The 23,899-nt window shown below is 44.1% G+C and overlaps 1 protein-coding gene across 2 annotated transcripts in view; it reads right to left on the reverse strand.

Moving 5' to 3' along the window:
- Positions 1–23,899, reverse strand: part of SLC12A7 (solute carrier family 12 member 7) — a 372,763-nt gene that overhangs the window by 60,588 nt on the left and 288,276 nt on the right. For both annotated transcript variants that reach the window (XM_065400169.1, XM_065400170.1), the window contains 3 exons: positions 17,693–17,797; positions 16,175–16,343; positions 1,982–2,177 (listed from right to left, as the gene is read on the reverse strand). In XM_065400169.1, coding sequence (XP_065256241.1) covers positions 1,982–2,177; positions 16,175–16,343; positions 17,693–17,797 — 470 coding nt within the window. The remainder of the gene's footprint in view (positions 1–1,981; positions 2,178–16,174; positions 16,344–17,692; positions 17,798–23,899) is intronic.

Below are 23,899 nucleotides of genomic sequence, written 5' to 3' on the forward strand. Positions count from 1 at the left end.
CCAACCCAACCCAAGGCACAACAGCAGCTACACAACCCCTACTGCACAACAGCCCCCATCTACACCACACTACTCAACCAACAATCTGCTGTGCTGCAAGAACCCTATGCAGGCCCAGCAGAGCATACAGCACCCCCAGCAACACACCACAACACACTGTACACAGCCAGCCCTCCTCCTCCCATACATACCATAAGCGACCTGAACTGCACAACCCCAAGCATTATACATCCCTCCCTCCCCAGTACACAACCCCAGCCCCATACCAACCACTATGCAGACCCTCTCCCAGCCACACAACTCCCCTGCTACACAGCTGCCCCACAACACACCTCCCCTCTGGCCAGCCCTGGAACTTGCAGCAGCAGCCCCCCCACCCTTACCTTGTGTTGTCCCCAGCCCTGAGCTCAGCTGAGCTGGCCATGCTGCAGCTCTGCAGGGTAGGGGAAGCAGGGGAGGGGCCGGGGGCCCAGGGAGAGACAGACATCCTTGTGGGGCCGGCCCGGGGGCCTGGGCAAATTGCTCCATGCCCCCCCCCATGGCCCTGGAGCTCGCAGCCCCTCCTTTACCGGCAGCCCGGAGGCTGGAGCTCAGCAGCTGGCCATGCTGCGGTTCTGGGCTCTGCGGGGGGAGACAAGTAAAACATGACCTCATGGGGGCGGGGGGAGGCGGGCTGCGGATGGGGCAAATTCCCCTCCCCTTTGGGCAGCCCTGGGGAGCTTGCAGCAGCCCCCCCCCCCACCTTGCTGGAGGCTGCTCAAAAAGCAGCAGCAGGACGACTGACTCCCGAGCTCAGCTGCCCAGCTGGTGCAGGTATGTGACCACCTGTGGCTGGCCACGCTGCAGCTCTGGTGGGTGGGGAAGCTGGGTAGGGGCGGAGGAGCCTCAGCCTCCCCAGCTGGGACTCCTGGGAGCAACAGGAGGCCCGGGGACAGGAATACTTTGCCCATCCCCCAGCCCTTTAACAACCGGTTTTCTACCTGCCTGTATTTTTAGCAACCAGTTCTTGCGAACCGGTGAGAACCGGCTCCAGCTCACCACTGAGCGTATCTACCACTCCTCCCAGTTTAGTGTCATCGGCAAACTTGCTGAGAGTGCAGTCCACGCCATCCTCCAGATCATTAATGAAGATATTGAACAAAACCGGCCCCAGGACCGACCCTTGGGGCACTCCACTTGAAACCAGCTGCCAACTAGACATGGAGCCATTGATCACTACCCGTTGAGCCCGACGATCTAGCCAGCTTTCTATCCACCTTATAGTCCATTCATCCAGCCCATACTTCTTTAACTTGCAGGCAAGAATACTGTGGGAGACTGTATCAAAAGCTTTGCTAAAGTCAAGGAATAACACGTCCACTGCTTTCCCCTCATCCACAGAGCCAGTTATCTCCTCATAGAAGGCAATTAGGTTAGTCAGGCATGACTTGTCCTTGGTGAATCCATGCTGACTGTTCCTGATCACTTTCCTCTTCTCTAAGTGCTTCAGAATTGATTCCTTGAGGACCTGATTTAATAATCTATTCAACTGATAATGCACAAGAAAGAACAGAATCCATTTGCTTCACCTTCTTATTCGTATTGGCTCAGCAGGCTAAAAGGTGTAAAGGCTGATAAATTAATCTGGTAAGAATTTGAATGCACACAAGAAGTAAATTTCTTGAATAAGAAGGGGCCAATTTTATAATTATTTATGCCCAAACTGTCAAAAATAGGAGCCTAAAGTTAGGCTTTGAAGTTCATATTTTGACATCTAAATAAAGTGTGTTGATTTTCAAAAGTGCTGAGCACCCACCAGTTTTCATTGACCTCAATGGGACTAACATTAGCCTACTATTTTGAGTTGCTCTTACAGTAGAACTACATATAAATCTCTTACATTTGTTTTTCCAGGTAACAAATTTACAAAATAACATTTAAAATACATTACCATTATATATTTTCATTAAAATGGCATAAATAAAACTAAGAGAATACATACCAACAAAATTTTTCCATGAGAAAGGATTATCGGTCTGTTTCCATGACTGTGGCCAGGCCATCAGGACTGTATTATGCGTCATCCCTCCCAGACCAGCAGACTGAATCAAATGGGACATTCCATCTCTAAAACTGGGAGATACCACGATTTGGCAAAATCCTTTGGTCTTTTCTACCCCCATTAAGGATTTAATATTCTATTAAAAATAAGAAATTGAAGATTACATGTGGGAATATATTAAAGGAAATAATTATAAATACCATAGTTAATCGCTGCACTAAAGCACCAATAAGATGCTGTACACTGGAATATGACATCAAGGAACATTGTTTTATTCACTCAACCCAATGAATGAACAAGGTGCTATGATAACTGTAAAACCCAAGTTTTAAAATCACTCTGTGCACACACAGAAGTCTTTGTTTCTTAAGGGGGAATGGAATATGAGTAGCACACAGTGTTTGAGTCACTTTGCCCAGTATTTGATAATAAGTAATGCTTGGTGTGGGCTATTGCTGGCCATTGTTTGCATAACCTTGTTGACTGGTGAAGGCCTGTAGAGAGGTACTGGGTCCATTATAGGTTGAGATATCCAGTATTTCTGGAAAATGGAGAAGGATGCCAGGAGCTCTTTAAGAAACTGTTGTGAGGCCAATGCTCAAGAAAGCAACTTCTGGTATTGACAATTTAGTTAGCTATTGACCAGTATCCAACCTCCGATTCAGGGTGAAGGTCATTGAGAAGGCTGTAGCAGTGCAAATCTGAGGGCTTTGAGAGTCCTCTGATTTCCTTACCTCCAAGTCAACTGAGTTGTGGGCATGGAGTAGAAACTGCACTAGTTGTGTTAACTTCTACCAACGGATAAAGACAATATGTTTGTGCTGATGATTTTTGTTAGCAGCTTTTCAGACCACTGCTTTTCTTAAATTGTTTGCACATGATAGCACAAGTGGATGAAGCTTCACTTGAGTTGTTCCATTCTTATCTTAACAAAGGTTAATTTTAATTGTTCTTTTGCCCAGAATATCTTCTCCCAAGCAGTGCCACTGGGTCTATATTGTCATAGCTCTTGTTTAATGTGTATATGAGTTTGTTGGGAGGCTCAATAAGGATGCATGTGCTGTAAAGGCATTCAGCATGTCGACGGTAATCAGCTCTAAGTCTCCAAAACTGACCCAGCTGGAGATATGGAATTACCGAGTGTCAAAATGAAATCGAAGCTTGGATTGGGGCTTCTTGATTTATGTCTGGAGTAAGTCTCCATTTACTGTCTGAAACTTAATCCGGACAAGATAAGAGATATTGTTGGTGGGCTGGGAAAAGCTGCTGAAAGACTTTGAGGAATTTATTATGGCATCTCTTATAAATAAAGGGCACACTGCCTCAATAACATATCTGCATAAATTTGGGTGTGTTATTAGATTCTACTTTGCACTTTGACATGGCCAAGAGAGCTTTTTTCCATCTGTGCCTCATGAGAAGAGGTCCTTGTCATAATTATCCATGTTTTGTCACCTCAATATTAGACTACAACTATCATGCACTGTACATTAGGCTGTCCCTTAGAACTATAAGAAGTGTAGGCTAATGAAGAATGCCATGATTAATTTATTCAGCAGTTACATGTTGGAAACACATTAAACAGGCGTTCTAAGATCTGGGATCCACATTGGCTTCTAATAAGCTTCTGGGTAGAATTCAAGGAATCAGTTTTGATCAATCAAGCCCTAAATATTTTTGGATTTAGTCACCTGAGAGATCACCTCTTCCCCCATGTCATACTGTCACAACTGAGATCAGCACAGGCACTTCAGCAGGAGCCCACTTGATTAAATGACAGAGAGCCTTCTTGGCAGGGTGTCCTCCATGAAGTTTCCTTAACTTTGGAATGCACTCCTGACCTCGATCTGGCATTCTCTAATTTGCTAGCTCATAGGTATGCTGCAAAGCTCACTCTTTTTCTTGTGCTTCATAAGAAGGGATGGGCTGAAGGCTGAATGAGTCAAGTGCAGTGGTTCCCAAACTTCTTACTAAGGTGACCTTCCAACCACATTTTGTCTTTTTGGGGGATCCACTATTACCCATCCCTGCCTCCTGCTCCACCCTTCCCAGACCAAGCCCCCTGCTCGGCTCCCCCAGCGTTCTTGCTATTGCTGTCCTATCCCTGCCCCTTCCCTATTGCAGTCCCAGCTGACCCTTCTCTTTCCCCATGGCTGGGCTGCGATCACTCCCAGGTGGTTGATTAGAGTTGCCAACCCTCGCGGCGTGACCGGGAGTCTCCCAAAATCAGGCTTTATCTCCTGGAGGCTACTGAAGCCAATCTGGGTGATTTTAAGCTGCTAAAAGTCCAGTGGCACAGCGGGCCTAAGGCAGGCTCCCCTGTCTGCCCTGGCTCTGTGCCGCTCCCAGAAGCAGCGACATGTCCAGCAGAGGCTCCTAGGAGGAGGCATGGCCACGGGGTCTCTGTGCACTGCCCCCACCCCGAGAGCTGACTCCGCAGCTCCAATTGGCCAGGAACAGGGAACCACAGCCAATGGGAGCTGTGGGGGCAGTGCCTGCAGGCAGGGGCAGTACACAGAGCCACATAGCTGCCCCTGAACCTATGAGACACTGCCAGACATGCCACTACTTCCAGGAGTCACCCAAGGTAAGTGCCGCTTGGCCGGAGCCTGCATCCCAAACCCCTTCCCGCACCACAACCCCGTGTCCCAGCCCTGAGTCCCTTCCCACACACAAACTCCCCCCAGAGCCCACACCCCAAACCTCCTCCTGCACCCCAATCCCCTGCCCCAGCCCGGTGAAAGTGAGTGAGGGTGGGGGGAGCGAGTGACGGAGGGACAGGGGCTGGAGTGAGCAGGGGTGGGGCCTTGGAGAAGGGATGGGGCAGGTGTGGGGCCAGGGTGTTTGGGTTTGTGTGATTAGACAGTTGGGAATCCTATGGCTGATTGTCCACTTGCTGGCTCTGGCTACTTTCGCCACACTGCTCTTGCTGCCCAGGAGAAGTGAGAGTGCGATCTGGGCAGCAGAACCAGTGCGGGAGAAGGGGCTGGAGCCAGTAAATGGACATTCTGCAGCCTATCCTGCCCTACCTGTGCCCCAGAAGTGCTTCCTGTGTGCTGCTGCCTGTAGGAAGTGAGAGCCTGGGGCTTAGACCTTCGTGGCACACAAAAACCATCTAGACCTTCCCGCAACGCACCATTTGTGAAATAATGGTCTGGTGAATATTTATTTGTATGTGTATTAGTTGTCCTTTACATTCCATCCTGTTGTGTATTTTAATTTATGGGATAGGTACTCAGCACAGGACAGATGTCTACAGAGAATACTTTTGTAAGTTTGACAAATACCGAGAGTCTTTTAGGAATGCAAGTGGAGCAAGTCTTCCCTAAAATTGTTATTTTTATATCTGGCTTCAAATTCTGCCAGGTTATGACAAAGCAATGACTTTTTAAAAGAAAACTTTGAGCTGTTTTATTGTAAGTAAATAATCAGACCAATGCTATGTACTATGCCATACTTAAAGCTTCTGTTTTTCTGGGTTTATTCATCCTGTTTTGGGGAGGGTTATTTTTAGCAATTTTTGAATTTTATATAGATGTCAAAAATCGGGGGTTTAATGAATAATGTATATTATACACAGTATAATATTACAGTATATAGTATATATTACTGTAATGAATAATCTCTTTGTAATATTCCCTTCGGTGCAAAAGCACAGTCTACACAGACCAATTAATGCTAACACATTAATGTACTTTAATAATCACACTCCTGTATACTACTGCTCTGTAGACATAGATATAATTAACCATTTCTGGACCTTTTTCAGTGTTTATTGGACAAGTACAGATTTCATATTTTATCTATCTCAGGGGTATTTTATCAGTATTTATTGGTTAAAATAAAAAATTAGAAGTGATATCCATACTTAATTTTTGTATAATTCTAGTAGTTTAATATAATCACATCGTGGATAATGACCAGGGTAGTGTTCCTCTCTTATACCCGGTGCTCTTTACAGAGGTGCTAACCTACCAGGTTGAGAAACACTGTTCTAGATCATATTTTCTTTTAAAGATAAAAAAAAAAAATGCATTACACTGAAAAAATTCATTAAAACTTCATATTGATAAATCAATTCAGTTTCATATAGCTTTTACTAAGATATTTTAGAAGAAATTCATCTGTTGTTCTGGGTGGAAGCCTTCATTTAATAAGATTTATAAACCCCTAGAGTTTCTGAAATATGGCAGTAAGCTCAGTAATTGAATTTCTTTTTGAATGACATTATTCCATCGTCATTGTATTATAGACCCCCAAGTAATCTCAGTTAGAAAAAAATCCAAAAAATCTTAATCAGCACCTTGTTACAATTAATTTTGAAGATAAGCTCTTTGTACTCCTTCCATGAAAATTTAGCTTCAGCTATCAAATCACAAAACAAAATTATAAAATTAGATTAAGAAAAAACTGAGAGGGGACAAAGAATAATGAAACCCATGAGCCTACACGGAAAGAAATCCAATTAATGAGATAATTATCACCTCCTTTATCTGAAAATTAGATTTACTCCTTAATACTGAGACACAAATTAATCAGGTCAGTTCATCTAAAAGTGAACAGAAGGAAGTACCTGTATTTAGCTGAAGAATGTGCCAATACCTATTTGAATGTATAAGTAGAATATGTTTTATAAACATAAATATAAATAAATATTCAGACTGTCGTGCTCCGAACTGGGACCCGGATGAGAATTAGCTAACAAACTCAACTTGGATAAAATTGAAATACAGTAGAACCTTAGTTACTAACTGACCAGTCAACCATACACCTCATTTGGAGCCGGAAGTATGCAATCAGGCAGCAGCAGAAACAAAAAATAAATAAATAAACCAAATACAGTACAGTACTGTGTTAAACGTAAACTACTAAAAATAAAGGGAAAGTGTTAAAAAAATATTTGACAAGGTAAGGAAACTGTTTCTGTGCTTGTTTCATTTGAATTAAGATGGTTAAAAGCAGCATTTTTCTTCTGCTTCAAAGCTGTATTAAGTCAATGTTCAGTTGTAAACTTTTGAAAGAAGAACCACAACGTTTTGTTCAGAGTTAAAAAGATTTCAGAGTTATGAACAACCTGCATTCCCAAGGTGTTCATAACTCTGAGGTTCTACTATAGGAAATGGAAGCCAAATGGAAGAACTGGTAGAGATCAATTACAGTATATCAGTTAAAGGACAGAGTACCTGCTGTTTATTCAATTTTATAACCAGGGGATCACATAAAACCCTTGGTTGCTCATGGAAGTCCATCTGGCGTCCACTACCAAGAGTGCTTTTTCTGTTTGTACCTGGCAAGAAGGCTGCAACCTTTTCTTTCATATGCTGACCTCATGGCAATTATTCATGCTTTCATTATTCAATTAGATTACTGATGTGTTAACATGGATCTACACATAGGACTCTACATGATACTACAAATGAAAATCATAAGGAAACTTCAACCAAGTAAGCAGAAGGAAATACTCTGTCTCACACACAGGGAAGAATTGGTAGGGGAAGTAGAAGTGGGTGGCAACCTGAGCAGCAGTGACCATGAGATGGTCAAGTTCAGAATCCTGACAAAAGGAAGAAAGGAGAGCTGCAGAATACGGACCTTGGACTTCAGAAAAGCAGACTTTGACTCCCTCAGGGAATTGATGGGCAGGATCCCCTGAGAAGCTAATATAAGGGGGAAAGGAGTCCAGGAGAGCTGGCTGTATTTTGAAGAAGCCTTATTGAGGGCGCAGGAACAAACCATCCCGATGTGCAGAAAGAATAGCAAATATGGCAGGCGACCAGCTTGGCTTAACAGATAAATCTTTGGTGAGCTTAAACACAAAAAATAAGCTTAAAAGAAGTGGAAACTTGGACAGATGACTAGGGAGGAGTATAAAAATATTGCTTGAGCATGCAGAGGTGTAATCAGGAAGGCCAAAGCACAATTGGAGCTGCAGCTAGCAAGGGATGTGAAGGGTAACAAGAAGGGTTTCTACAGGTATGTTAGCAACAAGAAGAAGGGGCAAAGTGTGGGACCCTTACTGAATGTGGGAGGCAACCTAGTGACAGATGATGTGGAAAAAGGTAAAGCACTCAATGCTTTTTTTGCCTTGGTCTTCACAGACAAGGTCAGCTCCCAGATTGCTGCACTGGGCAGCACAGTATGGGGAGGAGGTGAGCAGCCCTCAGTGGTGAAAGAACAGGTTAAGGACTATTTAGGAAAGCTGGACATACACAAGTCCATGGGGCCGGATGCAATGCATCCGAGGGTGCTGAGGGAGTTGGCTGATGTGACTGCAGAATCATTGGCCATTATCTTTGAAAACTCATGGTGATCGGGGGAGGTCCTGGACAATTGGAAAAAGGCAAATATAGTGCCTATCTTTAAAAAAGTAAGAAGGAGAATCCAGGGAACTACAGACCAGTCAGTCTCACCTCAGTCCCCAGAAAAATCATGGAGCAGGTCCTCAAGGAATCCATTTTGAAGCACTTGGAGGAGAGGACGGTGATTAGGAACAGTCAACATGGTTTCATTGAGGGCAAGTCATGGCTGACCAACCTGATTGCCTTCTATGATGAGATAACTGGCTCTGTGGATATGGGGAAAGCGGTGGACATGATATACCTTGACTTTAGCAAAGCTTTTGATACGGTCTCCCACAGTGTTCTTGCCAGCAAGTTAAAGAAGCATGAATTGGATGAATGAACTATAAGGTGGATAGAAAGCTGGTTACATCGCAGGGCTCAACAGGTAGTGATCAATGGCTCCATGTCTAGTTGGCAGCCGGTATCAAGCGGAGTACCCCAGGGGTCGGTCCTCGGGCCGGTTTTGTTCAACATCTTCATGAATGATCTGGATGATGGGATGAATTGCACCCTCAGCAAGTTCGCAGATGACACTAAGCTGGGGGGAGAAGTAGATATGGTGGAGGGTAGGGATAGGGTCCAGAGTGACCCTATCCTTGGGGGGAGGGATAGCTCAGTGGTTTGAGCATTGGCCTGCTAAACCCAGGGTTGTGAGTTCAATCCTTGAGGGGGCCACTTAGGGATCTGGGGCAAAATTGGTACTTGGTCCTGCTAGTGAAGGCAGGGGGCTGGACTCGATGACCTTTCAAGGTCCCTTCCAGTTCTAGGAGTTAGGATACCTAGACAAATTGGAGGATTGGGCCAAAAGAAATCTGATGAGGTTCAACAAGGACAAGTGCAGATTCCTGCATTTAGGACGGAAGAATCCCATACACTGCTACATGCTGGGGACCGACTGGCTAAGAGGCAGTTCTGCAGAAAAGGACCTGGGTTTTACAGTGGACCAGGGCCGGCTCTGGCTTTCTGGCCACCCCAAGCAAAAAAAAAAAAAAAAAAAAAAACCTGCGGCACGGCCGGAGCCAAGGTGGAGGGGGACTCCCTGCCCTGCAGATGTGCCCCGGCTAGCGGGGGAAGGGGGAGGGAGTGGGGGGAGAGAGAGAAGGGGGGTGGCCAGGGCTTCAGCAGGGCGCTGCCATGCGGCCCCTCCCACCGTGCCCCCTGCCAGGAGGGCTCCGCACCGCTCCGGTCGGCTGGGAGGGAAGGACGCAGGCTGCCCTGCCGGGCTTGCTGCAGGGCGCTCCCGTCTTCCACACCGCTGCCCCCTACAGGGCGGCCGGAGCGGAACAAAAAAAAAAAAAAAAAGCAGTGGCTGTGCCGGCCTAGGATTGGGCGGAATGCCGCCTCCTACAAGCTGCCGCCCCAAGCACCAGCTCGCTCGGCTGGTGCCTGGAGCCGGCCCTGCAGTGGATGAGAATCTGGATATGAGTCAACAGTGTGCCCTTGTTGCCAAGAAGGCCAACGGCATATTGGGCTATCTTAGTAGGAGCATTGCCAGCAGATCGAGGGAAGTGATTATTCCCCTCTATTCGGCACTGGTGAGGCCACATCTGGAGTATTGCGTCCAGTTTTGGGCCCCCCACTACAGAAAGGATGTGAACAAATTGGATAGAGTCCAGCGGAGGGCAACAAAAATGATCAGGGGGCTGGGGCACATGACTTATGAGGAGAGGCTGAGGGAACTGGGATTATTTAGTCTGCAGAAGAGAGGAGTGAGGGGGGATTTTATACCTGAAGGGGTTCCAAAGAGGATGGAGCTAGATTGTTCTCAGTGGTGGCAGATGACAGATCAAGGAGCAATGGTCTCAAGTTGCAGTGCGGGAAGTCTAGTTTGGATATTAGGAAAAACTATTTCACTAGGAGGGTGGTGAAGCACTGGAATGGGTTACCTAGGGAGGTGGTGGAATCTCCATCCTTAGAGGTTTTTAAGGCCTGGCTTGACAAAGCCCTGGCTAGGATGATTCAGTTGGGGTTGGTCCTGCTTTGAGAAGGGGGTTGGACTAGATGACCTCCTGAGGTCTCTTCCAACCCTAATCTTCTATGATTCTATGATCTGTAAAATGTTCTTTTTAGAACCCTCCATATCAAACCATCTTCGCAGTGGATTTTTCCCTGTCTTGATGACAACTGGAGGCAGCACAGATCTTTGCTGTGAGTCTGGATTTAGGACCACCTCCCAGCAAGAAAAATCCAAAAAGATAATTTCCAAAGCTGTAAACTACATAAAAAGTGCTATTCAGTTCAAACCATTTGCTGCTGAGCTCTGATATGACATTTCATTTACAGTGTTATTGTAGTCATGTTGGTCTGAGGATAATAGAGAGATAAGGTGGGTGAGGTAATATCTTTTATTGAACCAAATTCTCTTTGTGAAAGAGACAAGCTTTTGAGCTTACACAGAGCTCGTTGACATTCTGTTCCACCTTGTATTTAGCAGTGACACTCTGAGTACTTTTTCCAGACCTGAAAAACAGCTCTATGTAAGCTCGAAAGCTTGTCTCTTTCACCAATAGACGTTGGTCCAATAAAATATAATACCACACCCACTTTGTCTCTCTAATGAAATAGTATGACATTTTGGATAAATAATTTGAAATGGAAGAGTGTGTTAACAAGCTAATAGCTAGAAAAACTCTGGACATAATGCAGTCCTCCAAGGAGGAGTTAGATGGACATGGAATTTTCTAGAAAATTTGCAGGTGAGATAGAATTTTCCTTTCTCCATCCCCTTCATGATAGGCGATCTTCATAGTGAGTGTAGAAAACTGTAAATCATTTTAAAGGAGGGAAGGGAGTTCAATTTAATGACTTAAAAGTGAACAAGGACCTCATGGTTACTGGAACACTATGTTGAATGATACCCATCTACCAAAAACTCCATCTGCATAGGAGAGGATGTTGACTCTATACTGTTTTAAGAACATGTGGATGGAAAACCATGCAGTGATTCTAAGACATGTATGTAATAACAACAACATGCTTACACAGTGGAAGTCTGTAGTGCCAAATGTCCATGACCACACTGTACAGCTTTATTCCAGGCATCTAAGAGCACCACTAGATTATTACTGATCTGGTGCTGCCAGGTTAATTGTGGGAGATGGCATGACCACCACCAGTCTGTTGACCAGGCAGTCTGTTGACCCCTCCTGACTTCAAGTCTGATTTCAGTGCTCAATGTATGTGGAGTCTGCAGCTGATGCAGGCAATATGAGCAAAAGGGGTCATCCAGCAGTGACCAATGATGACTTCAATCCTCTCGAGGTGAGTTCTCAACAATCCATCCCTGTTACTAATAAAGTCAATCCGTCTTATACCAGTAGTCACTGTTGATAATGCATATGAAATGACTCCAGCCTCCTGATGTCTTGTTTAAGCAATGTCCACATTTCAGATCCCATATAAAAGGATCAGAAGTATGCAGGTTTGAAAAATCCATACTTTTGTACATAGTTTCACCTCCTGTCAGTTCCAGACCATAATCAGGTCTTTCATAGCTGAGGCTGCTAAATCAATTCTCCTTAGGATGTCTGCCTGGCTGCACCTGTTTGATGACAGTTTACTGCCTAGAGAGATAAAGTCATCCACTACTTTTATGGTTTGTCTGGAAATACAGATGTCTTGTATCACAACTTTTGAGCTGACATTCTGGATTTTTTGTTTCTATCCAAGAAACCATTAGCTCAATGGCAGCTGCCTCATTTTGGAAGCTCTCTAGTGCATCTTTGAGATCATTTGTTTCCTTACCCAATAGGACTACATGATCCACATAATCCAGGTCAGTAAAAGAAGTTTAACAAACAGTTATGCTGATATTTTTCTGAAATATATAAAAGGAGACAATCCACTGTGTGACAAAACAGGACTGGACTGATCAGGACACATACCTGCTTCACCTTGGATCTGGTGTGAAACCTTTCAAACCTATGTGTCCTACTCTGCAACTACGCCTGAGACATTCTGTAGATCTTGAATTAGCCTCAGGAGAATGCTGGGAACACTGATGCCTTGTAGGGCCTTCTATAAGGAACCTTTATTGACAGCTGCCTTTAGGTCTACTTATGCTGCTGTGAAAGGCCAGTTACATTCAAGATGGATCTCAGATAAAAGACGGAGAGCAAGTATATCCATTGTACATCACCCAGCAGTGAAACACAATTTTTCTGGGGAATGAAGTTTCACAAGGAGAGTCTGGAGCTGGGTGAATAGGACATGTGTGAAGATTCATTCAGGCACAGAGAACAGAGTTATTGGCCTATAACTACTACACTCCATGCATAGGCCTTTCCCTTTATAGAGTGGGATAATGATCCCTCTCTTCCATCTGCTGGTACCTTTCCCAGTAGTCCTAGCCCTAAAAAAAGTTGGTGTAATTTTACACTTATGGGATCTACAACGTGCCTGAGAAATTCAGGTGTTATAGGTCTGACAGCATGCCCGCTTCACAGGTTCTTTATGACAGAGAGAACCTCTTCCAATGTAGGTGCATCTACACAGTTTTTTGGGGTTAGGGATTATATCTACTGCTAAACCATCCAGATCTGGACATGAAGTCTCTTCAGGATGGTAAAGTGCAGACTCATAATATTCTTTCTGTCCCTGCATTTCTTCTTGGGTTAAGAATGTTATACCATAGAATCATAGGGTTAGAAAGGACTTCAAGTGTCATCTAGTCTAACCCTCTGCAAAGATGCAGGATATGTTGTGTCTAAACCATCCAAGACAGATGGCTACCATCAACCTTGTTTACCAGCACAGACCTGCGCGAAGCCCAGTTTTGGATCAAAATGGCTGAATAGCTCTGAACGCAGATTGTAATTTATTAGCTCTTATTCCCTCTTCTGCCAAGTTCTCAAAATAAGCTTCACAATCCGCTTTTGCTTTCACTTGTAAACTATCTTGTAAATGTTTACATTCAGTGTCATCATGGCTCTGTCTGGCCTCAGATTTCTTTTGCAAAATTTGAAATGTCTCATTGGATAGCCGAGTATTGCTTGTAGCGTTTTGATTGTGGGATGGCATTTACAGCTTCTTGGATGACTGTGCTTATGGCAGTTCAAGCTAATACTATGTCATCCAGTAGAGTGCCAAGTGCATAGAATTTATCTTTCACTGTGACAGAGTACTTGTTAGCAAGCGCTGAGTTTTCACAGATGCATTGTGCCTTATGTATCATAACAGGTATGCTCTTATGTTGAAATCAGGGAGTAATTGCCATTTTAGCAACAAGGAGATGATGGTCAGTATTTACCAGGGCTTCTGCACCTCTGTAGACCCACTATTATACTTATTATATTATGATTCCAGACCAAGATATGGTCCAGCTCCTTCCTCATCCAGCCATTGTTAGACGGCCAGGATCCCAAGTGCCTGAACCAACTGCTGGTGATGATAATATTGTGAGAAGAGCAAAAGGAGAGTAATCTTCTAGAGTTATCATTTATAGTTCCAGAGCAAAATGGCCCAAGAATAATTTTGAAGACATTTCTGGGGCAACTTGGTGAGAAGTTCATATCTCTGAGTATAATAAGTTTGTCATGTGAAGGAATGGATTGCGTCACTGCTGCTAGTTACTGATAGAACTCATCTTTATTAACATCTGTAGTTTCCTCAGTGGGAGTGTAAGCTATAATGATGGACAGCTGCCCATGGTGATGCCTCAACCTGGCATATAGCAGTCAATCAGAAATAGGGTGCTACATTATGTAATATCTCTCTCTGAAAAATCACTGCTTCTTTCAGAATGAATGGTAATGGGAGAAGTTGTACCTCAGGGTTTGAATATCCCTGCTGTATTGTGCTTTAATTCCCTTCATGGCAGGGGCGGCAGAGCCTTCCCAAAAGTGGCGGGGCCAGGGCCTCCCACCCCTCTGAGGCCCTGCCCCTGCTCCAGCTCTTTCCCTGAGGCCCTGCCCCTTCCCCAATGCCCCTCCTCTTCCCCAGAAGGCCCCCCCCCCGGCCAAGCCGGAAGCCAGAGCAGGGCCAGGGAGCCTTGCCCCGCCCCTCTTGGGGACGGGGTCGGCCGAAAGCAGTCCCCTGCCCATGTCCCTGCCCCCTGGATCCCTTGCCCAGGGAAGGCAGAGGGACCCAGGCTCCCCTCAGCTGTCCATGCAGCTCTTACCCTGGCCTGACTCCGGCCAAGGGGTGGGGTCTGGAGCCGCAGCCCAGCCATAGTAAGAGCCGCACAGGCAGCTGTGGGGAGCCAGTGCGGATATTCCACCTGCCCTGGGTGGAGGCTGCTCTCAGCCCCCTTGCACTGCTGGCAGATGGATGGTCCACCCCAGCTCCCCACAACTGCCTGCGTGGTTCTTACTATGGCCAGGCTGCAGCTCCAAGGCCCCACCCCTCGGCCGGAGCCAGGTTGGGGTAAGAGCCATGAGGGCAGGTGTGGGGAGCTGATGCGGACCACAACTGCCCAGGCTCCCCAGCTGGGCTCCACCAGCTGCTGGCCTGGCAGAGGGGCAGGAGCTTGGGGGGAAGAAGACAGGAAAGGGGTGGGGTCTCGTGGTGAAAAGTGGGAGGGCCATAGCCTCCGGCCCTCTCTGTTCCGGTGCCCCTGCTTGATGACTCTGTTCACAGCCAACTTATATCCTTCTACTTCCTTAGGTTTCACAACCAGAATGACAATATCACTTCCTATTACATGAGGAAGATTATAATGACCTAAGGAATGAAGACCTGGTCACTTCAAAGATCTACCAGATTAGTCAGATTTCTTCATTTTGTAAAATAGCATTTTAAAAACTGTTATATAAAAGAATTTGATTTCCACTGTATGTTTTAACCAAGTAAAATATTAGGATTGTTCCATGGCCAAATACGATGCATACATATTTTCCTAGAGCAATATTTGAATGGCATAGTAAAAAGTAATCTGACTTACAACTCTCCTACAGTGGTTGACGCTAAATAGTGTGATATCAGCTCACCACGATACTTCATGTAGGAATAGGAAAGTAGTCATTGTGATAAGGTCAGTATCACACTAAGATACAGGGGCTTGTCTACACAGTAAGTTAGTGTTCATCAGCTGGGGTGTACAGTCTAGCATGCATCAGCATGTCTCTCACTAACTGGCTGCATAGACCTGCTGGTGCATACTAGAAGTTCCCTTCTGTGCACTCGTGTAGAACTGTATAAAACAGGACGACATCAGTGTGCACTAGGCAACTTTTGGTGTGCACCAGTAGTGTCAACACAGCCAGTTAGTGAGGTACATGTTGATGCGCACTAGAATTTACATCCTACCTGGTGCACACCAATGCACAGAGTAGAGAAGCTCATGAAAGCATCTTCAAAATCTTTTAAATTGCTTTTTTAATTAAATATTAGCATGGAATTCTCTAGGCATTCCCTATGCTAAAGCAGAGGTAGTACTGCAATAACATTATCCAGTTTTCAAAGGTGACCACTGTAAATATATACACTTTTTAGGGTCAACCACTATATATGAACCACTATGTGAATGTGTTTTACTACTCCATATGGGAGAACGCTGAGTCCTCCTGATCCTACTTTGGATTTATCCTAAGAAAACTAGCAGAATAATATCTAGATATAATAATATCCTTCTAAATTTTATAAATAGTTTTCATAATTTGATTCCAATCACTAAGCTCATTTTAGTATATAAAAGCATTAAATGTTTTGAGTCAAAACTTAACTTTGCTTAAATGCTTTACAGTAGCCCATATTGATGCAAAATGCTAATTCTTCAGAAAATCCTGGCACCCATTTCATTGAAACTTGAATCTAAACAGAACCTGTAAGTATTTGCAAGTTGCCTTTTGCATACCTCTTCAGCTTTTTGAGCTTCTATGTATTTGTCCAAGTAGATTCCCTGTAGTACAGAGCCCACAATAGTCAATCCTTTACCAGCCTTCAACTGAGAGGTGAAAGAAAGCAATCTAGGGTGTTTAACCATCTGTTCCGAGTCCAAATTCAACAAAACCAAGACTTGAGGTCTGCAGTATTTAAAAAAAAAGTGTCAGAAAGTCAACTGGAAAATTAAAATTATAACAGAATCATTAATAACCAGATGATCTAGTGTTCAACTGCAAACAAGATAAACTATCAAGCAAAGAAGCCCAGACAAATTTTGGTCATCATACTTTGTCAGAGAATTGATAATGTAGAATATCTATAGAGATATATAGCACTCTCTGCTGACCTTCTGTTGTAGCTTTACTCTGAAAAATGGCAGATTGTGAATTATTCAGCAATCTTCTTGTTTCAGAGTGAAATCTGCTTACTTAATTGACAAAATTATTTTTCTGATGTTTGTCAGTGCTACAAACCCAAAATAGCTATGAGAGAGTATAGGGTTCTACTTCCTTCTTCAATATCAGCATAATTGTTAATTAAATTCTAATGGCAGGATCAAATTCTACCTTCAATTACACCAGTACAACATCAGAACATATCAGGAAGTTCCCAGGAATATTGCACTCAGAAGGTTAATATTCTAACATTAAAAACTGTCCAATTAATGTGAAATAATCAGGCCTTTTATCCCACTTGGCATTTCCAAAGTCTAATTATCAAGAAGTGCCATATAATAAAAATAATAAAACATGGATTTTAGAAATGGCCATTAACATTAAGAAAAATAAAACCTCATGTTAAATAAGTGTAGAGGAGCCACTTATAATCAACTTGGATTTAGTTGAAACTTTATTAAGTAAAATAAATTAATAAATTACTATAAATAACTGTGTGACAGAATACAGGAGGCTAACAAGTACCCAGCCCTGTGATCACTTAAGCACCAATTAGTTCCCCTGGAGAAGACTGATTGGGGAATCTGCAGCTAATGCGGGGGGGCTGATGAACCACTTAGCTGTCAGATGAGGCTATAAAAGAAGACACAGGAAGAAAGTGAGAGAAAGAATTTGATTAGTTGAGCACAGTATGCTCCGAGATCCCAAGGGAGAGATATCGCTGTTCCTCTCTGGCCCTGAGGGACAGGCAAGAAACTACTTTACGTATTTGGCTGCACAAGATTGTATTGGGGTTGGTGGCAGGAATATAAATAAAATAATGTGAAGGTGCCACTCACTGGAGAGTCATACATTTCTAGGCATAAGAGGGCGGGAATGGAGCATGGCCTGTTACACACTGCAACGTGCAAACTCCAATTCTAGTTTCAGTAAACTTTGGCTATTAATTTAGTTGTTTTATAAACATAATATCTCTCTATGAATCCTACTCTAGTTTTAAGATTACTGAAATCTATACAGTGTTTCATCATCAGCAATATTCCTACTTCTAAAATTATTTATATTTAAAGTAGGGGAACTTCATGGATTCTTACCTCCAGTTTTTCGTGTGAGGAGGACCATGTTCAACCCGAAGTAAAGCGTAGCGAGCTGCATTCAAAGATAATCCCCTGATTCCATCACCCCACTCTTTTTCAGCTCTTCGAGGTTTGGAAAAAGGGATTGTATTAACAGAGTACATTTTCTAATTCAATATAAAACAGTATCTTTATAATGAAATGACTTGTTTAGCTGACAGAACACATCCTAAAAAGACATCCTACAGTGTAACACACTTCAGTAAATCACAATTCGCCTCATAAAATTGGTCCTGTTACTCCCATAACCTAAGGATTTAACAAACTAAATCCAATAATAATATTTTAGACGGGAAAATTAAATAAAAATGTTAGTTGTTTGAGCACTGGCAAAAGACTAAAAAAAAATCATTCCTCTCACTACAGAATGGGAAATGGAGCCTTTGCCGCCCCATGTAAATAATGAAGAGGATAGGTCACTGATAATACAGCCCGCGGCAGCAAGCCTCCCACTCTGAATTGACAGAGTCGTGCTTGCACTACCACACTAAAAATAGTTGTGTAAATGCTGCAGCTTGGGCTAGAGCTCAGGCTCTAAAACCTAGAGAAGGGGGAGGGGCTTCAGATCCCAAGCTTCAGCCCAAGATGCAACTTCAAAGCATTGCCTGCAGAGATATTTTTAGTGTGGTAGCGTGAGCCCCATGAGCCTGAGACTAGGTCTACACTACGGGGAGGGGGGGTGTCGACCTAAGATTTTAGGTCGACTTACCTGGCTGTGAGGACGGCGGCGAGTCGACTGCTGCCGCTCCCCCGTCGACTCCGCTTCCGCCTCTCGCTGCGGTGGAGTTCCGGAGTCGACGGCAGAGCGATTGGGGATCGATTTTATCTACACTAGACGCGATAAATCGATCCCCGGATCGGCGGGTAGTGAAGACGTGCCCTTGGTCTGTTGACCCAGGCTGGGAGGCTCGATTCCATGCACTATGTTGACATACCCTGATACAGAGCAATCTGGATCACTTCATAGGCTGGGCCCAAGTAAACAATATGATTTTTAATATGGCTAAATGTAATACATCTAGGAACAAAGAATGTAGGCCATTGTTACATGATGGGGGACCCTATTCTGGGAAGCAGTGAATCAGAAAAAAAATTGCATGAACTCTCTGTGGCCAAAAGGGCTAATGCAAACCTTGGATGCATAAACAGGGGAATCTCAAGTAGAGATAGAGAGGTTATTTTACCTCTATATTTGGCATTGGTGCAATCGCTGCTGGAATACTCTGTCCAGTTCTGGGGTCCGAAATTCAAGGATGTTGATAAATTTAAGAGGGTTCAGAGAAGAGCTATGAGGATGATTAAAGGATTAGAAAACATGCCTTATAGGGATAGACTCAAGAACCTTAATCTATTTAGCTTAACAAAGAGAAGGTTAATGTGTGACTTGATTACAGTCCATAACAGAGGTCGGCAACCTTTCAGAACTGGTGTGCCGAGTCTTCATTTATTCACTCTAATTTAAGGTTTCGCGTGCCAGTAATACATTTTAATGTTTTTAGAAGGTCTCTTTCTATAAGTCTATAATAGATAACTAAACGATTGTTGTATATAAAGTTTTTAAAATGTTTAAGAAGCTTCATTTAAAATTAAATTAAAATGCAGAGCCCCCCGGACCGGTGGCCAGGACCCAGGCAGTGTGAGTGCCACTGAAAATCAGCTCGCGTGCCGCCTTTGGCACGTGTGGCATAGGTTGCCTATCCCTGGTCTATAAATACCTACATGGGGAACAAATATTTAATAATGGTCTGCAATCTAGCAGAGAAATATACAACGTGATCCACTGGTTGGAAGTTGAAGCTAGACAAATGTAGACTGGAAATAAGGCACACATTTTTAATGGTGAGAGTAAGTAAATAATGGAACAATTTATCAAAGGTTGCAGTGGATACTCCATCACTGACAATTTTTAAATCAAGATTGAATGTTTTTCTAAAAGATATGCTGTACAAATAATTTTGGGGAACTTCTATGGCTTGTGTGATACAGGAGGTCAGACGATGATCATATTGGTTCCTTGTGGCTTTAGAATCCATGGATCTATGAATGTGAGACTTGATTGGTTAAAGAACTCAATATACAATCTGATGAGATACCTTTTTTGCAAGGATTTTCCTTAGCAAAAGAAATGAATAGGAACCAAAAATCTCTCTTAATCAAAACTGTTATTGATGTTTCTGGAGACTAACCTCTGAATAACCTCATTACCCGGTGCCTATAACCTGTGGGAAGCTTTGAGCTCCACTGATTATTGAAATGCTATGATCACTTTATGGTCATTCATCCTCCTCCATTCTCATTCATTCTATACCTCTCCGATCTACTGTCATATCAGAACTGTGAGAACCAGAAATAGGGTGACCAGATGTCCCGATATTATTGGGACCTCCCGATATTAGGGGCTTTGTCTTATATTTGCAACTGTACCCCCCACCCTCCGAAAAAAAGTGTCCAGATTTTTCATACTTGCTACACCTCTACCTCGATATAACGCTGTCCTCGGGAGCAAAAAAGCTTACCGCGTTATAGGTGAAACCGAACTTGGTTTTTTATATCGAACTTGCTTTGATCCACCGGAGTGCGCAGCCCCACCTCCCAGAGCACTGCTTTACCGCGTTATATCCGAATTTGTATTATATCGGGTCACGTTCTATCGAGGTAGAGGTGTATCTGGTCACCCTAGTCAGAAATTACTTTGGCCCCAATTGTGAGGAATTCATTGCAGAATTTGAGCTATATTGTGAATTTTTCTGCTGTAGGGAATTTGTTTCAGTATATAAAACTGTTCCTTGTTCTTTTCTTATTTTGGCATCAGTAAGCTCCAGATATTTTTATTCTTCTCAGAGTACTATAACTGCTTTTTAAGAGGGTTAAAGATAAATAATATGATAGACATAGTGCATGGGTGGTCTACTATAGAACTGGCCAAACCATGGGATTTCCAGTTTGCAGGAAATTTCTCATTTTATGAAATTTGGTTTTGTTCCAAATCAGAACAAAATCATGCTTATTTTATTTAAACTTTTCCAAGAACCAGAAATACCCCCCTGTAGCGGGGTGGATACCTGCTCCTGCCCTGAGGGGTTGGAAAAGCCCTGCAGAGGGCTGGGCAAGGTAAAACCCTGGCTGATTGGGGGAAGTGGCTGCAGCTGGGCCACACCCTAATCAGAGCCCAGATGGCCTGTATAAAGAGGCTGGGAGCCAAAAGCTCAAGAGTCTCTCTCTGCCTTCAGAGAGAGAAGGGCCTGGCTGCAGGGAGCTAGACAGGGTACCTGTAGTGGAGCAGGGCTGGGGAGCTCCAGCCTGGATAGCCCCAGGCTGCGGCCTGGTAATAGGCTAAGGGGTACTGGGGGTTGCAGAGGGCAGCCCAGGACTAGGCCAAGGCAGCAGGTCCAAACCCAACCTTGCTGATGATGAGTGGCCTATACTGCAGTCTGCCCCAGGGTGTGGGGGCTAGTTGGTGACTGGCAGTGGCCTTATCCTGAGGTGAGGTGGGGTTAGTGGGTGGGGGTTCCCCTGGGAGGGGAGACCTAGTGTGTGTGGGTATTGCCAGGAGGCAGCACCCAGAGCAAGGGGCACCAGGGTCCTGGGAGGGACACGGGAGCCCAGAAGAAGACAGGCGGATCACCGGCCTGCAGAGGGTGCTCCAGAGGCTGGTGAGCTAATTCCCTGGACGACCAGCAGGAGGCGCCGCAGGGGTGAGTCCAGACCCTCTTACACTCCCAGAATTTCATTTTAGCAACACCAACATAAGGTGTTTATGAAACAAAATTTGCGCCCCAACCCTGACAGCTGCTAATTGAAATTAACGTTCTTGTTGGCTTCATCACTGCTATTAGCATTTGGAAGCTGCTGTGGATCCCAGAGTCTGTGGCTCTGGAGCAGCCTTATCATGCAGATTTCCCTTGTTTGGGGACCCAGGGCTTCCTGACACTTCGGTCAGCTAGTGGGAATCTAGAAGCCCTGGAGGGGTGTCTCTGGCCCAAGGCAGTCCATATGGCAGCACTGCCCTGGAGCTGCAGACCCTGGGAACTCATTCCAAAACCTCCAGGCTCCCTGTTGCAGAGCCAGGGCACCCAGGACTTTCAGGCTCATGGCATGGAGCCTTGACATCCTGACATGGCTGTCTGCCCTGGAGCCATACGTCCTGGAAGACCCAGATTCCTTAGCAACCCAGCAAGCTGACAGGCAGGGTTTGATCATAGCTCCACCTTTGATCCACTGAAAATCTGTCAATGGAGATATTCCATGACACATCTGAGGTTTGACAAACAGGCATTTTGTTGGAAAATTTCCAACCTGAAGAAGAGCTCTGTGGAAGCTTGAAACCTTGTCTCTTTCACCAACAGAAGTTGGTCCAATCAAATATATTACCTCACCTACCTTATCTCTCCAACCAGCTCTAGTCTGTTAGACATGTCTAAGGGTTCATCTACACTGCATGGACTAGCCTCCTTAGGGATAGCTAGGTTGAATCCAACTCACACAGGAAACAATAACAGTGAAGTCAGTGCAGCATGGGCTTCAGTTTGAGTACAGCCAAGTACAGACACTGGATGCATGCTCAGCTTGCTATCCTATTCTGAAGCCTGCACTGTGCTAAATTCACTGCTATTGTTACCTGCATTGGCTGGATTGCCCTGTAGGCATCTCAGTAACTCTCATTTCAATGTGGCAACTCCAATGACAAAGCTATTTCATCAGTTCCACCAGTTGTCTCTTTCTTAACTAGTATATTTGTATTCCTACCTTGAAGTGTTAGTTTCAGTGCATTCATTTTGCCAAATATGTCCACCAGGTATGTTATTGTAGTCAAGGACACATTACACATGGGATCCACAAGATCAGTTTTTCCAAGGAGGAGATTTTTCTGATTCTGTCACGCAATTCAAATACACATTTTAACACTTTCCCAGGTGACAACCATCTGACTTCACTGTGAAACAGAAGCTGAGTGTGGGCAGACCCCACTGCTTTGCACAGCATACTAAAGCAGCATATGTTTACTGCCAGGGATTTTATAAAATTACTTTCTTGTGCTGCAGCCCCACTGTTCTTTCCAGTTGTGGTTGCTGCTCCATTGTTGCACAGCCTCACACACATAGCCTAGTTAAAATCTTCATCCACCATGAATTTATCAAGGATCTTGAATATTTCCTCAGAGAAAAGTTACAGCTCTCATTTACAAATTCCAGGGATTTGATTTCTAAGTGTCTACGTAGTTTCCATGGCCTCAGACTTTCATTTACTAACACTGAAAAACAAATGACAGTGTGGCTGTGGACTTTTCGCAGTAATCCTGAGCCATGAAAATCCAAACATAACGTAACTGTCATCGATTGTCACCTTTTCTGCTTAGCACTCAGTAAAGCGTATTCCATTTTAAAGATGACACCTCTGTCTCATCCCATCATCCCTTTTCTGCTAGCACTGGTGCGGCTGCTGCCCACACTGCCTCTGTGCCCTCTGCTACAGCAGGAGGCCACCTGCAGGAGCAGAAGGCATAGAAAGGCTCCGAGCCCTGGCAGCAGTCACAGCATAAGACAGATCCACAGATAAGACACAGGTGATTTACGCCTAGTTTAACAGTCTCCTAATTAGAAAAAACAAAAACAGGCAAATTGATTATTTCCCCCCCAAAACACTCATAGTTTCCCCTATGAAACTTTCATGGCACCCCAAGGGTGCCCTGGCTACCAGTTTGGGAAGGACCAGGCTAGTCTTTGAAGTGTAGATGTACCCTTGGAGAAATAAACAAAGAAAAACAAAGTGACTGACGTTAATTTTCTTTGCTTATTGCGCTGGGACACCTCTAGCAGACCAACTAGGTACACATTTTACAGGCCAGGTGTTAAAGGATCAATACTTTTTACCTCAACACTCACCCCCAAAGAAAAGTCCTCCCAGAATCTAACCTAAAATAAAGTTTATATGTATCGCCTATGATGGTGAAATTTTTACAAAATATAAATTAATCTTTTGTTGATCTGGATAAGAGTTTCTGTTGTGGAAAAATTTAAGAAGCAGATAACAAAAGATAGTAATATGATATTATTAATCATAGTAATATAATCACACCTTTACACGCTCAGGTGTTTGCTATTATTTGCAACAATTGTTACACTATACAGACATGTAGACAATCTACTAAAGAACTCAAACCTTTGT

This window comes from Emys orbicularis, chromosome 2, assembly GCF_028017835.1.
Source record: "Emys orbicularis isolate rEmyOrb1 chromosome 2, rEmyOrb1.hap1, whole genome shotgun sequence".
NCBI classification, from domain to species: domain Eukaryota; kingdom Metazoa; phylum Chordata; order Testudines; family Emydidae; genus Emys; species Emys orbicularis.